This window comes from Chanos chanos, chromosome 3 (assembly GCF_902362185.1).
Source record: "Chanos chanos chromosome 3, fChaCha1.1, whole genome shotgun sequence".
Lineage (NCBI taxonomy): Eukaryota > Metazoa > Chordata > Actinopteri > Gonorynchiformes > Chanidae > Chanos > Chanos chanos.
In genome coordinates, this window is record NC_044497.1 from 38,555,384 (window position 1) to 38,579,546 (window position 24,163).

The following is a 24,163-nucleotide window of genomic DNA, read 5'->3' on the forward strand; positions in this document are numbered from 1 at the left end:
TTACAATCGAAAATTCAAATGATACAGTGACATGACTTTTTGGCTGTACCACCCAGCTTAATTACTACATTTACTGTTATTATAGTTTCAGCACTTCATCTTAAATTCTTTACCACAGGACATTCTGTATTGAGGACCCTTTTTACCCCTCTCTCACTCTCTCTCTCTCTCTCTCTCTCTCTCTCTCGCCCCCCCCCCCCCCCCCCTCAGGAGCCTTGAAACCATATTTGAGGAGCCTAAAGAGAAGAACGGATCTCTGGTGTGCATAGGTCATCAGAAGCGGAAACGTGTGTTGGACTTCCCAGATTTTACGTTACCACGGAAACACAAGCCGAGGGCCAACCAGGGGCTGCTGCGCGTGAAGGGGCCACGGGGAAGGGCTCGCAGGGGTAGAGCTGATGACACAGACCTTGACATAATGCTCATCGAAAGACTCACTGAACTGGAAGACTTTTTCTCACGGCAGGGCTTGGAGGATTAAGCACAGCACTCATACAGTCACTCATCCACACTGTGGTACTCATTCTCAGTTCAGGTGACGCCTGTTTGTCTGTTTGATATCAGAACCCTTTGATATTCGATAGTGTAGGTAGACAACTAGTTTATACTGGCTAGAACAGGGACATGAGACAATGAGTTGACTTTAAATTGAACATCATTGACGTTGCCATGAAAACTGAAACTGTGGCAGTGAGAGATTTTTATTTCAAAGCCAATAATGTTTGTAATCTTTTAGTCATTTATCATTTGGACAACATATCTATTTATGATATTTATGGCATTTAGTACATTACAGCTGTACAGCTACATCTGATTGATTAAAATCTTGACTGGGATGTCTAAATATTTCATTCACGTGCCCGTAGGGGATGACCTGAGAATTATGCGTATTACCTCATACAGAACATACATAATCTGGAAACACAGTCATGGAACCTTTGCATGAGTGTAAGTGTGTACATAGAGAGCATGAGATCAAACGCGCCATACCTGAGCACTTTTACCTGTGACCTCATTCAGACCCCTGCAGCCTGCCACACTCTCTCTCTCTCTTCATCCATCCAGGCTTTACTTCACTCATTCACCTCCCCTCAGACTTCTTCTGCAGGTAGAAACTGGAAAAGCCACGAGAGTTGAACTACATTGCACAATACATGGCCTCTAGTGCTTTGAGTGCTGTTAGATCTGATGCAAAACTGGTTTGATTTTGTAACTACAGAAATTTTGACGCTTCAGTTCTCAACTGTTTTCTCTCTTTCCTTTGTTGGGAGATGTTGCTGAAACGGTGTCTTTCAATAATGTGGAAATGTTCGTTTTTACTTGACGTATGACAGGGAACATTTCTTAAGAAATCAAGAACGTGATGGAAAGTGAGGAGAGGGCTAGTTTTCTCACAGGAACCGTTTTTTTTGCAACAGCAGTCCCCAATCTGGACACGACAGAAGCGTCTTACCCATGCACTGTCATTACTCTTAAAGTGATGGATATAAAGAAATTGAGAATTGCAGTCCTAGATTTTTAGGCAGAAGAACTCTTTGTTACCTGTATTTATCGACATCCAGTTCTCAACAGTTTGAAGTTATCATGCAACAAGTAGCTGTGACCTGACAGTTTCCCATCGTGTGGTTTCTTCCTGTGAACTGGTTTTCATTGTGGTGCTTTGGTTTCTGTGCTTTGACTGGTAAAATATGCAATGGTGTTTTTTGTTTTTGTTTTTTTCCTTAGAGCACTGATGTGAAACTCACAGGTTTTATTTTAAACTATAAAGATATCAGGCTGCCTTTAGTTTATTATGTTTTGACCGTACTCTGCTACATTTTTTTTATGGAAGGGCTTGTGGTATTTTTTTTTTTTTTGTTGTTGTTGTTGTTCTATTTTGGGGAGGATTGGAAGCTTATGAATTTGAGTTAAATTTGCTCCAACAGCCTGTGTTATATAAATATATATATCCTTAAAGCTGCTACATCCCATATTTAGTTAATAAACCATTAAATTATATTTCTTGAGATTTTTGTTGATATATGCATTGATTTTATTTTTTACTCAGATACAGACCCGTGTTGTAGACGTGTGGAATACTGACACCACGTTTTGCCCCATAATGTGTGTTTTCTCATGTTCTGTGTTTGGCTCATAAAAATGTGCACTTTCTGTTTTCATTTAGTGTATCAGGCAGGTTGAATGTGCTGAGAGGGAACACGTGATGCGTTAGAAAAGCGTTATGGAGAGAGTACTGAATTGGCCAGTGATAACTGGTTTAGTTCTTGATTTATATACATGATATAATCATTTTAAGTGACTTTCTCTAATACTGTGTGAATATGAAATTTAAACTTGATTTCAACTTTTTTTCTTTTAATTAATTTTGTAAATGGAATTGGGCATTAGCGTAAATGACTCGCTGTATGGAAGATAAGAACATGTTTACCATGCCTCAGTCTGCACCGTCATGACTAATCTTATAGGTCTTAGAAAACCTTCATGTCCATTCATATGATCATCCTCTGTATGTTCTGATTTTTTTAGTTAGCCATAATCAGACTGCAGGTCACATATACAGCATCACATAATCACGCATTGGACATGTTTTTTTTATTATTATTATTATTATGGGTTTTTTTAAAGCTCTCTTGTAGACTGCAGTGTGTAGTTTTAAATGTCTCTAGACTTGAACTTGTTTCGTATGTGGCTGCGATTGCCTGCCACATGTCAGGACATGACTTCCCCAAAGAGCCTGTTCCCTGTGAGAAACCCTGCATTGTCTGTGAATGAGGACCTGCCAGGAGATGTGATTAATGTTCGTAGTTTGTACAAGATCTAAAGTCTGTTTGTTTGTGCTACAGCCTGTTAGGAGGCCACACGTGTATCTAAACATCACTTGAGGAGGACAGTATGAATATACAGGTATTTAGACAAAGTGATTTCCTCTCTCGAGAAAATGTCATTTGTTATACTGTTCTCTCCCTCATGTTATGTACACCTGCACAGTATTAAAGATAATATTAGTTATTCTGAAACTGAGTGAAGACCAACACTGTTGATGAGCCAATCAATCTGATTTTAATTTTGATATATAAATATCTTATGAATAAAATAGTTTTGACATTCTCTCGTATTTACATCATGACTTGCGTGAACAAAAAGAGCATGTTTATGAAACTTTATTTATAACCCCTCCAATCTCTCTCTCTCTTTCTCTCTCAGCCCCTACCTATGTGCAAACAGGCAATGTTATTTTAGAAATGTTATTTTCTCTGAAAAAAATCTTTCTTGCCTACTTACACACTGAATTGGACTATACTGCAGCCCACATAATGGCCAGTCTAAATCTGTATTTTTGGTGTCATGCCCAATGTGATGTTTTCCTGAAAAATATTTCTGATTTGCCCTTAAGCCATACAGAGTCACATAAAAATACATAAATTTCCTCCTCTCAAGGGCCGGAAGATTAATTAATGCGATTTTATTATTCAGACAAATTAAGTAATTCAGTATCAGCTTTACCACGGGAAAAGCTGCAGGACAGTAAACTGACCAAATGGCCTCTCAAAGAACGGAAATGGGTTTCAAAAATGAGGGGTATGGTCAACGTTGGATTTTCTTGTATATGTAATATCTGATATGTTTTTGGTATTTCACACATTCCTTTACAGCACAGGCCTTTAAGCCCAGTTATACTGAATGATGTATATTTATAACTTTTATTTTCCAAGGGCAGAGTATATTTGTTTACTTGTCTCGTTTAAAGTATATGACGTTCATTGCCAATTGAATAGAAACATCTTAATGTAACAAAATACTTAATTGTGAATAATCATAACTGATTATAGCAAGAAACGCAACAACAGCAATAATAACCATTATTACTGTTGTTATTATATTTGAAGTTGTGTTTTAAGAGCCATCAGACTGCTTTTATTTATGATAAATGAGGAAGCACTGGATAAATATCACATTCCATACTGAATTGCTGCATGTGTTTGGACTGTAAGCTAAACGTATTTTTACTTCATGACAGCTCTGGGTTAAATCTTGCTTAACTCCCCGAATATAAACACAGTACGATTAGATTCTAAGCGGTGCAACGTGTGAAATAAAAGCTTGTAAATACTTTTACGAAGAGGACTTCCTCTTAAGTTACAACAGATGGCAGCGTTGAGTTTCATGCCTTGAGAATTTCTGAAAAAGAAGAACTCGCTACCCTTCGTAACACAGTTCCAAAATGGCAGCGCACATGAGTAAGGTGTGTTTGTTGCAACTGTCGGTGACTGCGTTGCGGACAAGGAGGTAAGTTATCATAGCTATACATACATGTGAAAAATATTCCCGATCCGGCAAGTGTTCCGCAGTATTCTACTATGTTATTCTGTACAAACTATTAGATAAACAGACAAGCTGATAACTGTAAGTGATTAGGTTGCGAACAGGTAACATGTATGTGCTCCTGGTAACTGAAGTTAGATCAACAGAATATGCTTACTATGCCAAGGTTACAATTAAGTATTTATCGAAGTGTATAGCTAGAACGTCATCCTCCATATATTAATTAAACGCAATCGATAGTCATTGCTAGAACGAGTAAATCTTGAAGTTAGGTACTACCGTAGAACACTGTTACAGTGCAATGTAAAAACTAAGTCACCGTCTAGGGCCGCAGTAAAGCACCATATCATTTTTGAAGTTGTCACCCATTCCGGTCGCGGTTGCGCGTATGATTTCAGAGCCTCACTGTCCAGTGGATCAGGTCTGATTATCCTTCTCTGGCCCAAGTCAAACAATATATATCTGTGTGTCAACTGTTCTTAACTTAATACCATGATACTATGTTTTCAACAAATTGTCTCCAAGACCGCCCTGTTGACAGTCTTAGGTTTAATACAACACATTTCAAAAGTAAATTTATCCATTTTGTAAAATCTATTAATTTTGACTTGTTTACAGTTGCTCCTCACACCTCAGAGCGCATGGAGTCAGATGGGGCAATCAGGTATCGCAATGCTCATTTTCCACGGGTAAGTTTCTTCCATCATAACATAACAGTTATCTTCATAGCAGTTGCGGTTTATCTAACACAGAATGTTGGCTTACCTAACATGTCATAAGCATAACGTGACATGTATTATAGCGTAGTCATGCCTAATCTTTGTTGTATTTGCTATGTCCTGCAGGGGGCAATGACTGTGTTATAAATAAAAGTACAATCATGTGGGTAAACTAGACTGCATACTCACATCCTACTCTATAGGCAGTGTAGGGAGCTGAATTTTTGACATCTAGTCTGCTTTCAGTTCACCTCTCAACAATGCTGGCACTTTTTTTAATTAAAAATAAAATTATCTAACAAGCCACCTTCACCCTTAAGATATCACTGAGGTCTCAAAGTGTCAACCCAATAGAATACCTGCATAATTAGTATTTAACCAGTGGTACAACACTTTACATTTCCACAGTAACAGCCAATCTCTAGTTTAAAATACCGTGAAGGATGAGTAAATGTAAGATTTTTTTAAAAGGATACATGAATTCTAAAAACATGATTGACCAACAGCTTTTGGTTGTCTTTGCAGTATTTTAATGTGCTGAAGACATATTCGTTGTACAAAACTGGAAGCTGCCAGGTTAAAGAATTGTCAGTGGTGACTGGAAAGACTAGCCAGCACAACTAGAAGCAAACAGGTGGTTGTGGGGACATTGCAGTTCCGTTCCCTATATACACAAGTATGCAGCGCATCCTAATATAGTCGATGATGTTTTGTGTGGAACAGGTCGCGAACGCTTCAATGCGAAGTCTTTGGGCCTGCAAGCTCGCATCAGACCGCTTCCTCTCTTCATCATTACCGGGGGTGGTTATGTGGGATACGACCAATATGGACGTTACAGAGACCGGGAACTCGAGAGGCGTGGTATAGAAGTGCCTCCACGAATCGCCAACGAAGCTCAGGTAGGATGAGGTGCTTCTGAGAGGAAAGTTGCTGTATTTCCTCATTCCGTCATTCATTTTACAACAGATTTTTTTTTCCTCAACTCAGTGGAATTATTTCCTCTTTCACTGCAACTCTGGGTCACATTTTTGACGTGACGTCCACAATACAAGATGGTAAAATGTTCCTGACAGAGGCTATGGAACACAGTGTTCAATTTCTTTTATGAAGATGGTGTGAGGATCACTTTGCAGAGGATGTGGAGTGAAGCTGTTACCCTAGGCTTTAATCTCACAGTTTGTGTGACTGTTGCCTGTCTAGGATATTTATGTGTTTTACATGTGAGGTTTGTATACAGTACCAAATACATTAGAATCTTTAGTACTGTTTATTTTGCAACAGAGATGGGTTTTCCGCCTCTCTCAACACAGCTTCATTATAGACCACTTCTTGTACAACATGTGTCCTTTTAATTGTGGTGTTGTATTGGATGAGTTATCTCATTACCTGTTTGAACTGGAAAGTCCCTGGGCGATCTCTGGATGCTGAGATACTTTGTGTGGAACACAGTTTAAAAAAATTGTGTGTGTGTGCGTGTGAAAGATGCTTTTGAAACTTAATTTACATTGAAATGACCAAAGTGTTGCTACTTGATACTTGTGTATTCCTGAAACTCTAGTTTTCTATATTTATTTCTTAACTAAGTTTGCCCTCATAAACATTGTGTGTAATTGCGACCTTTCTGTGAAGTGTTCTTTGTTTTATGTTCCAACAAGAAATTTCAGGAACCCGTCACCCCTGGAATATTGAAATACGATGTCATATAGAGCTTACACTCAAAACATTGTGTTTTTATGTTTGCGCTGGATGTGTGTCAGTGATATGACACTGAGTGAATCAGTGTATCAATGAGCACACTGAATCACACTCTGAAATTCTTTTCTGTTTGTTTATTTACTCACGGGGAATGTTTTCTATTTGTTTTACACTCTGGACTGTTCTGAGTGCATGGGTCCATAATAAAGATTGTGGGACATTTCTGCTTAGTATCTGTTCTCTATTCAATGTCTCAAAAGATATGCCAGCTGCACACACAGAGCAGACGTTTTCTTTCTTTCTTTCTTTCTTTCTTTCTTTCTTTCTTTCTTTCTTTCTTTCTGTCTTGTTTTTGTTCTTTCTTTCTTTTTATTTTTCTGCCATATGACAGCAGAGGGATACATTTCTTACATACAAATATATTACTATGTGGCTTTACAATGAGAGAGAGCGAAAGAAATGTCTTTCTCAATGAATGAATGTAATGAAGCTTAATTTAGGTTAGGTTATGAGGTCTGCACTAATAATGACATTGCCTGTTGCTTCAGCTGTTCTTACTGTTGTATATTCTTTTACTGTTGCAAACCAGTGTTTTAGTTCCCGAATGATAAAATGTGAAAATGAAGAGTAAATACATAGTCTGAGAATGTTTTTCTTTGATATATTGATGGCATTCACTTGTTGTAATTTTAGATGGACCCGCCCAATCAAGGATATTGGATATTGTTCACTGGGTGGTATTCAGTTGTTGTTAGAGACAGGAGTACTAAAGAAATGTTGCCCTCTTACAGAGTGTTCTCAATGCCATTGTGGACTTTTGAGCTTGTCAAGGGAGAGTCCTGGAACCATCAATAAAACAAAACCAGGCCCATTCGTGCATGCAGGCAGTAATTAAATTACGGAAGATTACTGAGGTATTGATGACGCTGAGATAGCAGGTCTCTAGAAACCTCTGTTCTTTTCTGTACGATCAGAAGAATCTGTTAATGGCATGCAGTGGAGTTTGATTATTTAACTGAGTGACTTTTTTATGGAAAGGTTGCTTTGGCCATGACCTTTGGGGCATGTTTCTCCCCTACTCTGGCCATGGACCAAAGAGGGGAGGGGACAGAAAATAGTCTTGTGGTGTATAAAGCACAACTGTATAAAGAAAACATTCAAAAATGGATATTTGAGTGGTCATATTTCCTCTCTGTCTGTTTGTTCTCTCTTCAGGAGTTCTTTGAATCAGTCCTACACAGTGAACTTGATGCAGATATTCTCTTTGTGTTGATATAAGAGGCTCCTGGTTAGCCCTTCGTGTAGGTACATGACTCAACGGCCACAGTAAATTGCAGTTGGAATTCTTGCATTGGCCCTCTTAATGTTCAGTCAGTTATTGCAGTTTTTGTTACCCTTAGGACAACATTGTGACAATTCTTCTGTCGTACATTATGAAGGACGCGAGCACTTGGTTCTGTGTTTCAGGCACTGTTAAGCCTATGATTAATTTCACTTGTGAATTGTTCATGCAGTGATGCTAAACATTTTTCCCAATTTGCATTCAAGTCATCTGTTTGTTGCTGTCCCTTTCTCAGCAACAATGGAAATGTCATTGGAAGATCTGACTACAACAGCCGAATTACTAAATGATCTAACTTGACCAGTGTTCTTGCCTCCCATTATCACAATGTCTTTTCCTTCGCACTACTGAAGTCCTCACAGGACAGGACTGATTTACTTCATGCACTTTCACTTGAAGTCTTGCTTGGTCACCTCCATTCGGATTTGTTTGAGGACACCAGGTGAATGAGTACGTAGACAGAATAGCTCAATCAGATTCTTTGAAAAACTATGTGATGACTTCACCTTTCTATAAAGTCCTTTAATGAATTCATTCTGTTTGTCTGCCCCAGCCTGATTCTGCTGTGAAGGTGGCAGAATGACATGAGAGTGGGGTGAGCGGTGCAAACAGTATTTGATTGGCTGGTTTAGTTGGAAGATTTCCATGGTTGTTGCAAGCTTTATCTCTCGGCGGTATGAATAGTAGATAAACATTGTACCTCCAGCGTGGATCTGAGCTGTTTCCATCCCTTCAGTTGACCCGTGAATGCCCTGTGTCACAGTGGACATTTGGCAGGTCCTTTCACAATTCTCCTGCAGGGACAGAGGTCTCTTGTCTCAACTCCTACACTCTCTGACCCAACTCAAGATGTGTATTTCTGGATCCGGTCCTATTGGGTTCCCCCGCTTTCAGTATTTTACTTGCATTTATAGGAAGCAAATCTAGTTTGTTTCAAACGGGCCATCATGGGCTAAGCTAAAACTGTTGAACTTGGAGGAATGGATTTGACCACACCGTTCTAGATGTACAAAGATAAACTGACAGTCGCATTGACATTGATTTGTACAAAGCAATTCTGTCCTATCTTCCACGTTGTCACATTGACACAAACAAAAACAACAACAGTGCACATACAAAGTATCTCCAACCTTGAGCCATGTCTGACTTTATTAGACTCACACTTAGACACAACTGGACAAATTCACACATGCAACCACACTCCACTGGCATTCTGAACTTAGACAGGCTTGCATTTGCACTGAACAATGGCCAGATTTCTTCTCTCAGGGAAAGTGGGTTGTGCTTCGTACAGAATCATAATGAGCTGTAATCACTGATCTTCACTGTCTAACTCCCAGGCCATCTAAAAGAATTACACCCCCTGCTTTAGAGTCACCGAGATGGGTCCATTTCATGCCCAGCCAAACAACAGTAAAAAGAAAACCAAATAGAAACGCACAGTTTGTACTGCGTGGTTTACTGCTTCGTTCTCAAGTTTGCCTTTCAACTTTTGATCAATTGGAGATGTGTTGTGTAATCACATTTTAACTAGCCTCCCTGTTTTCCACAATGGTAAAAAAGGATGATTGTTCAGCTAGTTTTGTTGTCCGTGAGCTTACCCTATTAGTCAGATGAAGTTCGTGGAAGGTTAGGAGTTTTGGACAAATGATCAACTGAATTGTCCATTGGAAACTATTTTTACTGGACATTTTGTGCATACTACGTAATCAAAATACCAAATATGGGTACAGTCAATTAGCATATTTGTACCAAAAATCAATTATAATTATATGAAATAATGTTACAGAAATGCTTCTCTCTCTTTATCTGTGCAAATCATTTGAGAACTTTGAGATGGTGCTGATATAAAGTAACCCAGAGTATTACAGCATAACTGGCAAGAACCTGCTGGTGTATTGTGAGGATCTTCTCCTGCTGATGACTTCGGAAGCTGAAGTGAAGACATTGTCCACTGGGGTCTAAAGTATGGTCAAAGGCGCATACTTGTTGACTGCAATGTCCATGATTTGCTTCAAGGTGAATCCAGGGCATGAGAGGGCAGTTCAAAATACACATTTAAGTGGAATAGTCCCTAGAACACAGGGCCTGGTCTCCTGAGTAGTGACCCTCCACAAGTGTATGTGTCAGGCAATGCTAAAAGAGATCTGTAGAGTTGAGTACTTATGTCTCCTTCATCTTATGGTTAAGTACTCTATTCTGATTAGAATGGTCTCTTCCATGATGGAGACGCCCAGACCCGCAAGACATGAGTGGTCGATGAATAGTTCAGAGAGCGTGAAAATTATGTACACTGTGTGCTCTGGCCATCTTGGACGCTGCAACTCAATCCAATCAAACAATTAAGGGATATTCTGGAGCAGTATCTGAGATAATGCTGTCCACTACCACCAACAAAACACTAAATGATGTGATTTGTTATGAGAGATTGGTTCCAGACACTTGTAGAATACATGCTAAGTTATACTGCAGTTGACCTGTTGGCTTGTGCAAGAGCGATGGTCTGTTGAGATACTGGATGTATTTATAGATTAACATGGGGCTCTTAGGACTTCTTTGTGTACATTTTGTGTTCAATTTGTCCCATCTCAAGGGGTAAAATATGTTCGTATTATGTATACATTTCACAACAAGGCTGTATTCCTTTGTTTAATATTTTCTCCAACTCAAACAGTGTTCAGCATTTCAAAACAAAACAAAAACCTGGTTTGAACATGGTCTGGTTTATATCCTCCGTTTGATCAGAACCGTTGTTTTCTGATGCATTAGCCTACCTGTGATATGTTTGAATTTTAAGGACACTCTGAAACGTTTGACATGCAGGCATGTGCTCATGCTACGTTTACAAAGGTTTTCTTACCTAGGAAATTAGTTGGTAAATTTCCTCTGGCTATTGAAAAAAGAAAAAAAGAAGCAGTGCTTCAGATTTAACATAGAATGACATAAACCTTGAAGGTTCGGCCTCCTCACTCTGGCATTCCTCATCCCCTTCCTCTACTTCTCCTCTCTGTCTAGCAGCTTCTTTTGCCGTCCAGTTATGCTCAGACTGAGTGGAGCTGATTGGAGATATGCTCTTGTGAAGTCTGTGAATCATTACCCAGTAATGATGTCACATTACCCAGAAAGCCCAGTGGTCCCATCTGATATTTAACTCTCTCACATGCTCTTAAAGGGTCTTGTTCTCTAGACTGTGTTGAGGAAACAAGCCGGCTGAGATAGAGAATAGCATTCTCCTTTAACACACAGAGAGGAAGAGACACTAGACTTCCTGTGTTTCAGTTTAGTCCTCATTTCTGAAGAACGCCCAGAAAGAAAACGCTAGTAAGTTCAATTTTTTTCTACACTAATAAGAATTTTTTTTTCTCAAAATAATGTAGTAAAAAGATTGAATAAACAGAAAGAGAAACTGTAATATTCACTGTAATATAACACGACATATAAAATAACAACAGTACGTATTGTTACATGCTTTTAACATACTTTTATCTCTCTCGTATTTGTTATATAGGGGCTTAATAAAATTGAATATTGTTTAAATACTTTTGATGTAGATCGTTTGTGGTTTAATATGAACTTGGCATCAGGTGTAGTTTTTGTTATGTCAGTCTTTACATTTTTTAAGAATGTTTGTGGCTTTGTTTTAGCACATGACAGAAACGTTACTAGGCAGAATAGTTAGATAAATGTTAGGGTTTTTTTATTTGTTGCGGAAACTAGTTCTTTATCTCACTGTGAAACGCTGACATAGCGTTTGCTGCTTTGAGGAAATGGTCTAAGAAGGATGTCAGAGTTTTGTCCAGTCACAGACAGATTGCAGTCGGTTTTTATCTTGTCGTCTTTCTTTTCGCACAGTGGAAGAGAGCTGTGTTCAGCAATACACATATGGATGTCTTACACTGTGGCCGTTTTATTGGTTCAGACACAACAAGAGAAAATTTTCAACCACCGGTTTTTGTAATCTTGTTGTTGTTACCTTGTAAAGCATTTTGGATAGAAATGTAATTTCAAGTTAACAGCTCCCTCTTGCATGAACATGGCTAGACTTAGGACTCTTCAAATGATATGTGAGACATAGTTTTGAATATGACAGATGAAAGCAAGATGGTGTCCAGAGCCAGAGTTGAGTCTGGACTGCACTGTCTATGGCTGTGTGTCAGCAGTGCTGTGGGCAGTGTTCAGCTATAACGAATGGTTATGTCTGTGTATCAGCAGTGCTGTGGGCAGTGTTCAGCTATAACGAATGGTTGTGTCTGTGTATCAGTAGTGCTGTGGGCAGTGTTCAGCTAATATGAATGGTTATGTCTGTGTATCAGTAGTGCTATGGGCAGTGTTCAGCCTTAATGAATGGTTATGTCTTTGTTTGCTTTCATGGGGGGGGTCTGTGTTTTGATAAGGACCCTGAGGTGGTTTGAGCCTTCGGGTGTCTGTGTCATCACTGTCTTTTGTCTTTACTTGATGCAGTTGTACCTTGTGAAGTTTCTGTTAATTATAGGTTTCTATAGGCAGGGTCTCTGTGGTTGATGAAAAGCGTTTGTGTGGAAACATTTAGTAAGGGCAGATGGAGAGAAACAGTTCTCATGCTTCAACAAAGTAGAAGATAAAAAAAGAGAGAGAATGAGAGAGGGTGTTGGAATGCTACATGCAGTGAGCTCAAGCTAACAGGATTTTCTTTCTCTACAAAAAAAAAAAAAAAATCCCCCCTCCCCTCCCCCTTCACATTGTCACCGTCCCAGCTCAGCCACCAGGAATACAGCATCCTGCATCACAGGGATAGAACCCACCCACCAGCTCACAACCAGCCAATCCACACAACTTATCCTGTCATCCACTGGAGAGGCGGAGCTTGGAGCTACGCAGCGGAAAACCACTGAGCAGACAAACGCAGAAGACTGAGAGAGAGAGAGAGGGAGAGGGAGAGAAGGAGAAAAAGAGGTCTAAAGCAGGCAGTGTGTGTTAATCCTCCCTCAGTCATCATGTGTCAGCGCAGTCTGCAGCAGCGGCCGGCGCGGAGCACGGGGAAATGGTGAGATGCTGCAGATCTTTACACAACTCGCCTTCTTGCTACAATCTCCACAGAGTCAGGGTTGATGCGCGGCGCCTTCGGACGCTGGGCTCCACGGCGGGGGTGACTGGGGGGCCCACAAGGGGCAGTGGTGGCAACAACGCTGACACAGAAAGCCCAGCAACCCCAGGGGGCCCCGTGGTCATCCACAGGAACCGATTCAGGTACTGAAAGAGAGAGAGAGAGAGAGAGAAGGAGCAAAGAGGAGAGAGAGAATGTGATGTGGTGGTTTTTAGTCTATTTAGACCGTACGGACACAGTACAATGTAATGGATCACGTTGTACTGTGTAATGGCTCTGATCACTGGTTGATCAGGTCTGAGGGAAAAAAAGCAGGGGGTGACACTGTGAAAACACAGGAGTGAGAGAGTGAAACGGAGAAAGAGACAAACAACCACAGTCGATTTGTAGTTGTTTGGACTGATTGGACCTGTTTTTACTGGACTTAGTTTGTTGGTCCTGGTAGCTGCACTGCAGAGAGAGAGAGAGGGAGAGAGAGTTAGCAGGGTTGGACTTTCTATGGTGCTAGGCAGGTGATGGTGAGAACTCTTGGCTTGACTTGTCGAGCGAGCTCTCTGGTTGTTGTAGCCAAGCTCCCTCTACCCCACCCCTCTCTCCCTCTCTCTCTGTATAAAGCACACAAAGCCCTGCAGTTGGCCTAATTGGTGTGTAATGCCCTTAAGCCCCTGCCTGGACAGCCATCTGAGAGAACAATGCATGTGGGCCAGGCCAGGCTGAGGCATCCCGTTGCATTCAAACATGCCTCGGCCGAAGAGTAGTGAGGCTGAACAGCCGCTCTTGAGTTTAGACACTGACCACTTTTTCCACAGCTAGAGCCAGAAAACCCGAGGAGGATGCTATGCCTTCCGTGATTGGCCAGTGTGTGCCTGCAGTGAAAAACTGTAAGAATCGTATTTGTGTGCGTTGTGACAGAAAAAGAGGAGAAAAAGCAACATTTATTTCAGAAGGAAGATAGGAAGAACACTGATTTTATGTTCTGGTTTTGTTGAGGTTTCATTTAACGTGAGAGGTGATAGCATTGTGCTATTGTTAGCATTTGACACTATTAATTTGGTGCACAGTAAATAGCTAGTGAATAACACCGAGGCTTCCATGGTTACACCTCTACTTTGGACAGCTGCTGGAAGTGCAGGGAAGCTTTAACATATAATGAATACCGACAAGAGAAAACTCAATAAAGGTATTATTTTTATAAATACTTGTTATGTATATTGTTGTGAATGTGGCAACAGAATGTACCAAAACAACTGTGAGCATTTATGAGAGAATTGAAAGAATGTCATCATTGAAACACAGAATTTACTAGAACAGTGTTTAATCTCTTAGCATTAAGAAAAGCTACCAAATATGCCATAGTAATTGAGTTATTTTGGTGACATTAGCTTTTTATTGGTTTCATTACACAATGTACCAAATTCTGTTTGTGTCGGCAAGTCCACTGGCATTTAGTTGTTTTATTCCCACTCTTTTTGTGGTCAGAGGAGATTTGCCTGAAGTTAGGTGGGGGGAAAAGCATCAAATGGCCACTGTGAGTTAGGCTCTGTTATGCTGGCAACAGTCCAAACTGTCTGTTAACTAAAAATTTCAATATCCCTCCAGGATTTGTCTGGAAGATATGCCTATACAACTTTTCTAGACGTTCTTATTATTCTTATTATCTATTGATTGTTGATGATTTTGGTTTTTTGTCATTAGATGGTGTGTACTCAGACATAAAATTTTAAATTATGACCAAAATATCGGAAAACAGTCCAAAGTCCAATTGGGACATAGACCGCACAGATACAGATTACAGACTGCATATTTGAACCAAAATATTTCAACCAAGCGTAAGTGTAAGATGCTGAACTATTACTAGTCATCTATTTGGAGAAATCCAGATCAGGATGAGTTTTGCACTCTAATGGAGGATAACTGTTAATATACAATGACAATAAGAGCACTGTTTTTAATTGTTGCAGTGACAGTATTCAGAAACACCTGCACCACACTGACTGCATTTATACCAAATACACCCCAGCACTGTCCTGCACACTGCTGGTTTGATTCAGTTCAGTGAATGAACAGTCAAGCAGCTGGTCATCAAAAGACAGTGAGACAGGTGTGACTATTCACACAATGAGTATGAGTAAGCAGGAGTCTGTGCTTCTGGTGATAGCACTTTCTTTCCTGACCTGAACACAAGTGTGTATGTGTTTGTGTGTAGGTGTGTCAAAGTGTCAGTGTCTAATCTCCTCCTGGCTGTCACTTAGCGTTAAGCCTCATCATGATTAGATTGGACGGTGTCTTACTTCCTATAGATAGATCTAGTGGCTATAGCCGGACATTGTGCACCTCTCTCCCGCCCTGCTCAAACCCACTGGTGCTAGCTCATCATTTTCAAGGCCAAATATGACCCACTTCTCTGACACACAAAGCTAATCGGGCTTTAGCCTGCTGTACTAGCGCCCTATGTCCCTCTGAACAACCGCAGACAGACCCAGTTTTTAGGATTCACGTGAAAATAGACATCCCTGATTCCACGGTTGAGATGGAAATTAAAGCATGAAAGATCTTGCTTGCCGCTTTGTCAATCTCCTGACAGTTGACGCGTACCAACCAGCTTTCCTGGTTCAAGCTAAAAATAGCACACACAGTTCTCACATGGAAGCGGAGACTATACTTGTGAATGTCCTATATTTGTTCTGTGTGTGCTGTGTTTTAGAGTGGAGGGCAGTGATCAATACACTGTCATATGGTAATGAACATAATTCATGCACCTGTGGTTAATGAATTGGGATTTCCAAAACAGTTGAGGCACAGTGTTAAAATAGCATTATAATAGTGATGTGTTTTGTATCCCCCCCCCCCCCCCCCCGTTTCTCTCTCTCTCACTCACTGTCTCTCTTTGAATACTCAAATCACTGCATTACTGTCAGGAACAATCACACAGATTGGATATGTAATTTCAAGATCAAGAATTCAGATATGGCACTCAGTTCAGACGGGTGGAGATGAGAAGTCTGACAAGCCAGAGAAAATATTTTGTGTGGTCTAGTGATTGGGAAAAGAACAGAAAGGGACGATGGATGTTTGGCAGTGGAGAATCAGATAGCTTCACTGTGGAGTACTCTATGCTATGCTTTCTCCCTTTCTTCATGTGCACTCTTTCACTCTGGTCTTCTGCTTTTTTTTTTCTAAACACAAGCTGAATTCACAGCCTGTCCATCTGTATCAATTCAGCTCTTTGAATGCTTCATCCTAAATATGAGTAGTTTGGTATGTTGCTTTGGATTTGTGGGAATGCTTTTTTCTGTTGTTCTATGGGTCTAATACAGCCTCTGTGTTGGTTTTTATCTGCAATATCTATTTTCCTTTCAACTTATTTTCTGTGTGTGTGTGTGTTTACATTTGAAAGAGTCAAAGATGTTTTGTGAATATTGCACAGGTTGCAGTTCCCCCAGTTGGCTTTGCGACGGCGTCTGGGCCAACTGAGCTGCATGTCCCGGCCCACTGTCCGTCTTCGCTCATGGCCACTCTCCTTCCTCTACTACATCCTGCCCCTCGGAGCTCTCAAGCCTCTTGCCAAGGTGGGCTGGCGCCCCACCAGCAGGGTAAGTGGTGGACGAAGGAAATTTTTCAAAGAAGACCACGACCTATGTGGACAATACCACTTAACTGTGTGTGTGTGTGTGTGCACGCGTGTGTGTGTCAGAGAGTGTAAATTTGTGTTCTGAATCTCAGCATCCAGAGATACTTTCCTCCAGAGACATACACTTTACCCCATGATTGACAGAGCTGAACCATTGGTTCCTCCTTCTCAGTTCAATGGTAGCAGTGGGTTTTTGTCACTGTGACTTTGTGGTTCATCAGTAGGCTGGAACAAGCACAGTCTGCACGGATAGACACTCACGTATGCCCCTGCTGAACCCTGAGCTTAGCCTGAAAGGCCCTGTTGTCCCGGGAACACAAAACTGAGGAATGCTTTGTGCCTCAGTTCCCCAAAGCTCCTCACAACTGGCTGCCCATGCACAACAGCTCTGACATGGCAGTTGTTTGATGATGGTTAGAAAAAAAATAAAATAAATACCATTCGGATTTCAGAGGCAGGCTGAGATAACTCCGAGATCAGCAGTTTGCATTTATTGAATGGAGCGGGAATTTTTTGTGATGAATAAAGAATGACTTCACTTCCTAGACCTTTTGCTTGGTCAGTTTTGTAAAGGCTCGTAATCACTCCAACAACTTTTTTTTTTTTTTTAGTGATATGGGATCCATAAAATCTGACAAAGAAATATTCTAATGGTTCTGGTATGCATTATGTCCACCCACTTGGGAAGTAACGCAGCAACTCTGGGTTATGTAAGCGCGGCAAAGGAAGGACTGAACGAGAAGGGGTTGGAAATTCACATTCCAAACACCGCATTTCACCAATATACCAAATTTGAGATTATACACTTATAATTTTCCTGTTTGTATAAGTCCGAGATGCTGTCACAGCTCTCTAGGATGTAATGATGCAGACATTTTTGTTGGTGTAGTCATATTCAAAGTACTGATATAGCAGCATAGATAGAAAGTGCAAAAATCAGTTTGCCCAGTGTGAGAATAGCACAAAAGTATCATCTCATCAACATGCTAGTTAGCTAGCTAGGTGTGGTTTTGTTAACCCTAACAGCTCATTGGTTGGAGCCGGCGACAATGTGAGACTGTTGTGCACTTTATTTGATACATGTGTCACAGCTTTATGGTTCATCCTGGGACAAGAGTTTGGCCAAATGAGAGATGGTGTTTGAATGGTGATGTAAGAAAAGATGGGACAACATGAACAAATCTCAAACTATCTATAAAGCCTACAAAGCACAATTTTTAGTGTATGTTTCTTGATTTCTTATTAGGTGTATGTGAAGACCTAAGCAATATCACTAAAAATTATGACTTGCAAGAGTTAGTAGGCACCCTGGAAAACCGGCATGAAATTCCCACTTGGCAACATTTAAGTCATAAAGTAATAAGTTAACAAAATGTTACAGTGACCCTAAGGCCAATATCTAAGAGTAGATGCTAAGAGATAGAAAGATAGGGGATAACCCTGTAGACTGACAGATGGACTTTGCTTTCCACCGAAACATGCTGTACATGACATCACCATGACTTCCTACTGATATATTGGTTGATGGAAAAAATTCTTCCTGTGTAACAAGCAAAGTCCGCTTTCGTTCTGGAAGGTGCAGTTGTCATCAGCCATTGTCACTCACAGAGGCCTTATAGTTTTGTTTAAATGCTGAAATTTTAGTTGCATGATGTTTGTGTGTAAGTACAAGATTTTGCTGAAGCCCAAAATCTAAATTCTGGTTCAAAATATTAATGAATGTATATACTGTCCTGGTATCCTAGGCACAATCCCAGCAAAAAAAAATTATCTTTGATGTGACTCGTCATAAAATCATATTTACCATAATAAAAAAAAACCCCAAAAACAACTCTTTAGTTGTTATTAAAATGAATTTGACCCATGGATGTGTGTATGTATGTCAACGCTTAAGGACGGCTCACTCATCGCCTCCAGTGCTGATACTGTATCGCACTGTTATCAGGCCATAGATTTACACTCATCAGCTGTCTTACGGAAGTCTGCAGAACAGGTCTCTGTAGAGTTTTCTCTGTCAGCTGAGGCTGAAGCTTTCTATAGTAATCCACTTACGGTCAACACATTCAAGCCTCAACACTGCTCCGCAACTGACGCTGACCATCTGGAGCGAGGGCACAGAGGGCAGTGTAAACCTGCTTATATGAGCCGAGATGTAATAATAGCTGTTTTAAACTAGCAACGGGTGTTTTCCTGCATGAATGAAATGGGATTTCTCATAACCAGTAGAAACACATTCCAGATTCAATGGCTGCATCTGATATACTCAGCTCTCTGGGCACATGTTAGATGGTTTGGTTCATCTGTAACTTGCTCATTTTACTTACTTTACAAAATACTATTTCTTAGTATGCTTGATAAAAGTTCAATTTACATTATTGTCAATGACATTAAATTAATTCACCAAGGTAAACTGGTTTCATCAGATGTGATTGTTAAATATTATAGGGGTCTCGAAATGTAACCACTTCGAATGCCTCGCTGTTGTTTTGATTTGTTAAGAAACTTAGGAATCTTTCTTTGTTAAAAACTTCCTCTGAATCAGACTGTTTTTAAACTAGCTCTCCTCTTTGATTGTGAGATGGGAGTATTTTTCATCAATTGCTTCCTGTGCTGACTTTAAGTGTATGACACCCATCAGTTCTCTGACAGTTCCCTTTTTGCCGGTGCAGGTTGCTCTGTATAAATCCATCCCCACACGATTGCTCTCCAGAGCATGGGGTCGACTGAACCAGGTGGACTTGCCTACTTGGTTGCGGAAGCCCATTTTCAGCCTTTATATCTGGACTTTTGGTGTGAACATGAAGGAGGCAGCTGTGGAGGACCTCCACCACTACAGGAACTTAGGGGAATTCTTCAGGCGCAAGCTCAAGCCACAGGTTCGGCCTGTGTGTGATTCACACTGCGTGGTGAGTTAATATAAAGTTGCCTCAATCCTGTTGAGTGTAAAGGCATAACTTCCCATCCCTGGGAGCCCTGAAACTAAGCATTTTCCAAGAACACTGAAGGTATGTGAACATTTTCCTCTTCAGACCAGCCCTGCAGATGGGAAGATCCTCCACTTTGGCCGAGTGCGAAACTGTGAGGTGGAACAAGTGAAGGGGGTGACCTATTCTCTGGAAACATTCCTGGGGCCACACACGTGGACTGACAGTGTGCCCATCAACAGAAGTGAGTGTTCTTCAGTCCCTTTGCCTGAACTCCGTAAGTGACTGAGAGGAGTGTTGATTTGGAGACGGTTGCATTCAGTCACTAAGCTCAGATTACATTTGTCTGTTAGATGAATATTTTTAGACGTTCGCATTAAGGCTCACGCCATGGTGTCACACCAAGAGGAAATATCTTGTAAATTAACGTGTGCTCGGTCTAAAATAAGTCGGACCATTGGGTAGGTTTGAGCAATAAGACTTTATATTCGTATAATGACATTTTGTCGTCAGTAATATATTATAGTGACAACAGATGTGTATTTCTGAACCACATTGATGGTGATACAGATATTGTAGAGGACACACATTTCTTGAGTCAGTTAAGTCAAGGAAGGCTTGGATTAGAGATAAGAGCATGTGCACAGCATCATTCAGCTTTTTGCCTCTTCAGGTGGTAAAATATATTACTTTTATTCTTATTCAAGAGCAGACATATTGAATCCAAACTTGTTCCAAATGATAGGCGTAGATGATGACCCTTTTTTTTACCAACAGATTCTTCATCCAGTCCAACTGCACTTTCATGTTCTTCGTTTTCACTCATTTTTGCATGCACTCTCACTTACATCCAAACATATTTATGGAGTTCTCCCTTGTTCTGCCCTTAAGCTTTGTGCTGATCTGTGTCACCTTGTCTAGATGATGAAGACAAAAGCTCCTTCCAGGACATGCTGGTTTCCAAGCCTGGAAATGAACTTTTCCACTGTGTGGTGTACCTGGCTCCAGGAGACTACCACTGCTTCCACTCTCCCACAGACTGGAGGGTAGCTCACAGACGTCACTTTCCTGGTTCGTGCTAAAAAGTTGCTCTCATTCCCTTTTATTTGATTCCCCTCTGCTGGCTGTCTTTTTCCATTCTGATCATTGGAAAACAAATACCAAGGCTCTTGGTGGATTTATGTGGTCAGACCCTATATCATAAGAGTCTTGAGTGAATATTACGTGTAAAATACATTGGACATAGAGCACTAATATATTTGATAGCTGGCTGTAAATTATGTATTGCTCCCTCCATGACTCCTTAGTTAGTGTTCAGTAATCAGTACTTCACATACTGCTTCAGAATTTTTTTTTTAAGATCGTGTTGATTTCTCTGTAGGAAGATTAATGGCTAGCTCTGTGGTTCTGTGGTTCTGTGTGGTTCAGGTTCTCTGATGTCGGTGAACCCTGGGGTGGCACGCTGGATTAAAGAGCTCTTCTGCCACAATGAGCGGGTTGTCCTCAGCGGGGAGTGGAAACATGGCTTCTTCTCACTTACCGCTGTAGGAGCCACTAATGTCGGATCTATTCGCATCTATTTCGACAAGGTAAGAAATTGATTCGTTGATTCGTCTGTACTACCTTGACGCACTCCACTCAGCTTGGTCTATTAATACTACTCCTAATGTAGTGCTGATCACCTTTATAGAAGATTAGTTATAAATCACCTAGCCAAATATGAGAATGTACTGTTTTGAGAAGAGCTGTAGGCATGGACTGAAGCTCTAACAGAGGTCACATGCTCTCAGTGTGATAAACATTTGTGTCTGAACTCTTAAGATGAGGACATTGTCCCACCGAGCATGTTCTTCAGAGTTATATCATATTGGTCAGACTGCTGAGTTCATGAACTGACTGAGAGATCTCATTACGGTCACTCACAGGTTGAGTTATATTGCACTTTTATCAGCTTGCTCCTCCTTTGTCAGTCCATATTCTCAGTATTCACACGTGACTCCATTTACTAGCCAACTAATAAAGTCTGTGTACGCCTTTAAGTCTCTAGCAAGCTGTTATCTTAGCTTCTTGACGGTGGTAACAGGTTAAAGGGGAAGTCCAACCTCTCTGGCAGATGGGCTGTATGTTGGTAGTCAAAACAATTTGTGAAATGACTCATTTTGTGTAATGACTAAGAATGCACAAGATCGATTTATTGTGTCATTGACAGTGGTGGCTCGTCGTCAGTGAGTTTCCAAGCAAACAATTTTATAATGTCATACGGGCGAAAAAAAAAAATCTACTGCAGTCTCATGATTTGCTCTCACAGGAGGTGGGCTGAAGTGGCATTTTCTGCTCTTGGTATTTAAGATAGGATATGAATCTGTTTTTACTCAGTCAGCTTTCGAAGGTTTTGGGTTGGTCGGCTTTCTGGATGTCAAACGGTTCACAGTAAAAACACTGGTAAATACTGATTTACTGAAAGAAATTATGAAAAACATGACATGATCCTGACAAGCATGCTAAGACTATTGGGACCAGCCAGTCTCTAGGAGTAATTAGAGTGCTGATTTTTGGACTTGTCCTCACTGAACTGGGTTTAATCTGTGATTATCTTGTGTTCTAGTAAGAAAACCTCTAACACCATTCACGTATTTTCATAGCCTCAACAAGCATTGCTATTATGGTTAAATCCATGAGTCGTGAATGGCCTACGCCAGTGTTGTGTAACAGTGTTGATCAGTAGATGAGAAGATACCAGGTCTGAGTCTTGTGTACCAGGTCTGAGAATTGAAACGCTTGTGTGTTTGTGTCTCTCGACTTGGGGTTCATGTATCAATCTTGGTATTAAGCTGTTATGTCCAACCAGTAACAGGACAAAATATGACTTTATTCAATAGACCGTACTTGGGGCTTCTTCTCTGCCAATGTTAATCTCTGAGATTTCTCTCAAATCCATGGAATGAAGTGGGCTACTACTTTCCATTTCAAAACTGAGAGAAACTCTAATGTATGAATATGGTTAAACAATTTACCTTTAAAAAAAAAAAAAATATATATATATATATAATTTCGAAAGAGGTTTAAATATATTCAAAGAATTTACAACAGCTGTAGTGGAACGTTCTTAACGACATGGTCATTCTGAATGATCCTGCTTCTTTTTCAGAGCAAATAATCTGTATTTATTACCTAGTAAATGAAAACATTATAGAAACATGGCAGTCCAGTTTTTGTTCAAAGCTCAGATTACTCTGATAAAAACAGTCAAGGACTTAAGACCCAGATTCTGTAATGCCTCCTCACCCTCCTTGCACGGATGCCTTGTGTCTTGCATATGATGCAAACCCGCTGCTGAGCGTCAAATTACAACCGCTTTTATTTTTCTCCTCTAGGAACTTCGAACAAACAGCCCACGCTACAGTAAAGGTTCATACAACGACTTCAGCTATGTGTCCAACAACAATCAGGAAGGTATCTTCATGCGTAAGGGTGAACACCTGGGGGAATTCAACCTGGGCTCCACCATTGTACTGCTGTTTGAGGCTCCCAGGGACTTCACCTTTAACTTGAAGGCCGGTCAGAAGATCCATTTTGGTGAGCCCCTTGGCACTATATGATGCCAGCAGAGGAGAGAACAGCTTTTCTGAACTCGTCAGCACGGTCGCTGGCGTTGTCAAAAACGTACAAGCGAAACCACTGGCAACCACTGGTCACACAGACAGCAATGTACTCTCACTTCAAAACTGAGACAAACGTGCCCTCATCTGTACTCACCCACACACATGAACCACTTTTTGTGTTGTTGCCATTGGGGTCTCCCCCACCTGTTTGAAAACGGTTTCTACTTCCTGTGTTTTGTATTGTTTTGCTTTTTGTTTTTGTTTGTTTTGTTTTTGTCCAATACACAGTTGAAGTGTGAGTATCGATCATCAGGGTGTTGTGGTGATTCACTTTTCCATAAAATGCCATTGAGATATTTTTTTTTTTTTAAATAGTTTTTGTGGACTGTTGCCCATATTGCCTTTGTCAAGAACCACTCATTGTATGGGCAGGATTTTCCACAGCTCACAGTGTTGACACTCAACTATACACAAAACAACATCTCTGTTCGGTCAGGCGCTTGAATGAGCTGGATTCCCTCATGTACACATTCAGCTAAAAGAAGGAATGTGCAAGAGACTTTCTTTTCTTTCATCTCTGTTTTTACAGTACTGCCTCTCTTTTTTTTTCCTTCTCTTCCACACGTTTCCTCCGTCCATACAAGCTTTTCACATCATTCTCCAAGTAGGCACGGGTGATGGGGTGATGGAGGTCACTGGAATAGACATCCTTCTAACTATGGAAATAATCTCTTATTCTGTGACGAAAGTGTGTTCTCTAAAAACCTACGAACAAGTGACAATTACTGCCATATAGCGTTTTATAGAGTGGATGCATCATGCCCAGATTGGTTCATCTGAAATC

General features: G+C 40.6%; 1 protein-coding gene across 3 annotated transcripts; it reads left to right on the forward strand.

The window, feature by feature from the left end:
- The first annotated feature begins 4,216 nt into the window (after positions 1-4,216).
- Positions 4,217-23,628, forward strand: pisd (phosphatidylserine decarboxylase). Of its 3 annotated transcripts, none has more exons than XM_030768476.1 (8): positions 4,217-4,287; positions 4,942-5,012; positions 5,766-5,941; positions 19,463-19,699; positions 19,823-19,961; positions 20,639-20,788; positions 21,146-21,306; positions 23,092-23,628. In XM_030768476.1, exons 1-8 carry the CDS (start codon positions 4,223-4,225, stop codon positions 23,314-23,316), a joined length of 1,224 nt encoding a protein of 407 aa, XP_030624336.1. In that variant the 5' UTR covers positions 4,217-4,222; the 3' UTR covers positions 23,317-23,628. The 3 variants fall into 3 exon arrangements, with proteins under 3 accessions (XP_030624336.1, XP_030624338.1, XP_030624335.1); XM_030768478.1 differs by lacking the exons at positions 4,217-4,287; positions 4,942-5,012; positions 5,766-5,941 and adding exons at positions 11,262-11,400; positions 12,813-13,102; positions 16,590-16,755; XM_030768475.1 differs by lacking the exons at positions 4,217-4,287; positions 4,942-5,012; positions 5,766-5,941 and adding exons at positions 13,100-13,305; positions 16,590-16,755.
- The last annotated feature ends 535 nt before the right edge of the window (positions 23,629-24,163 follow it).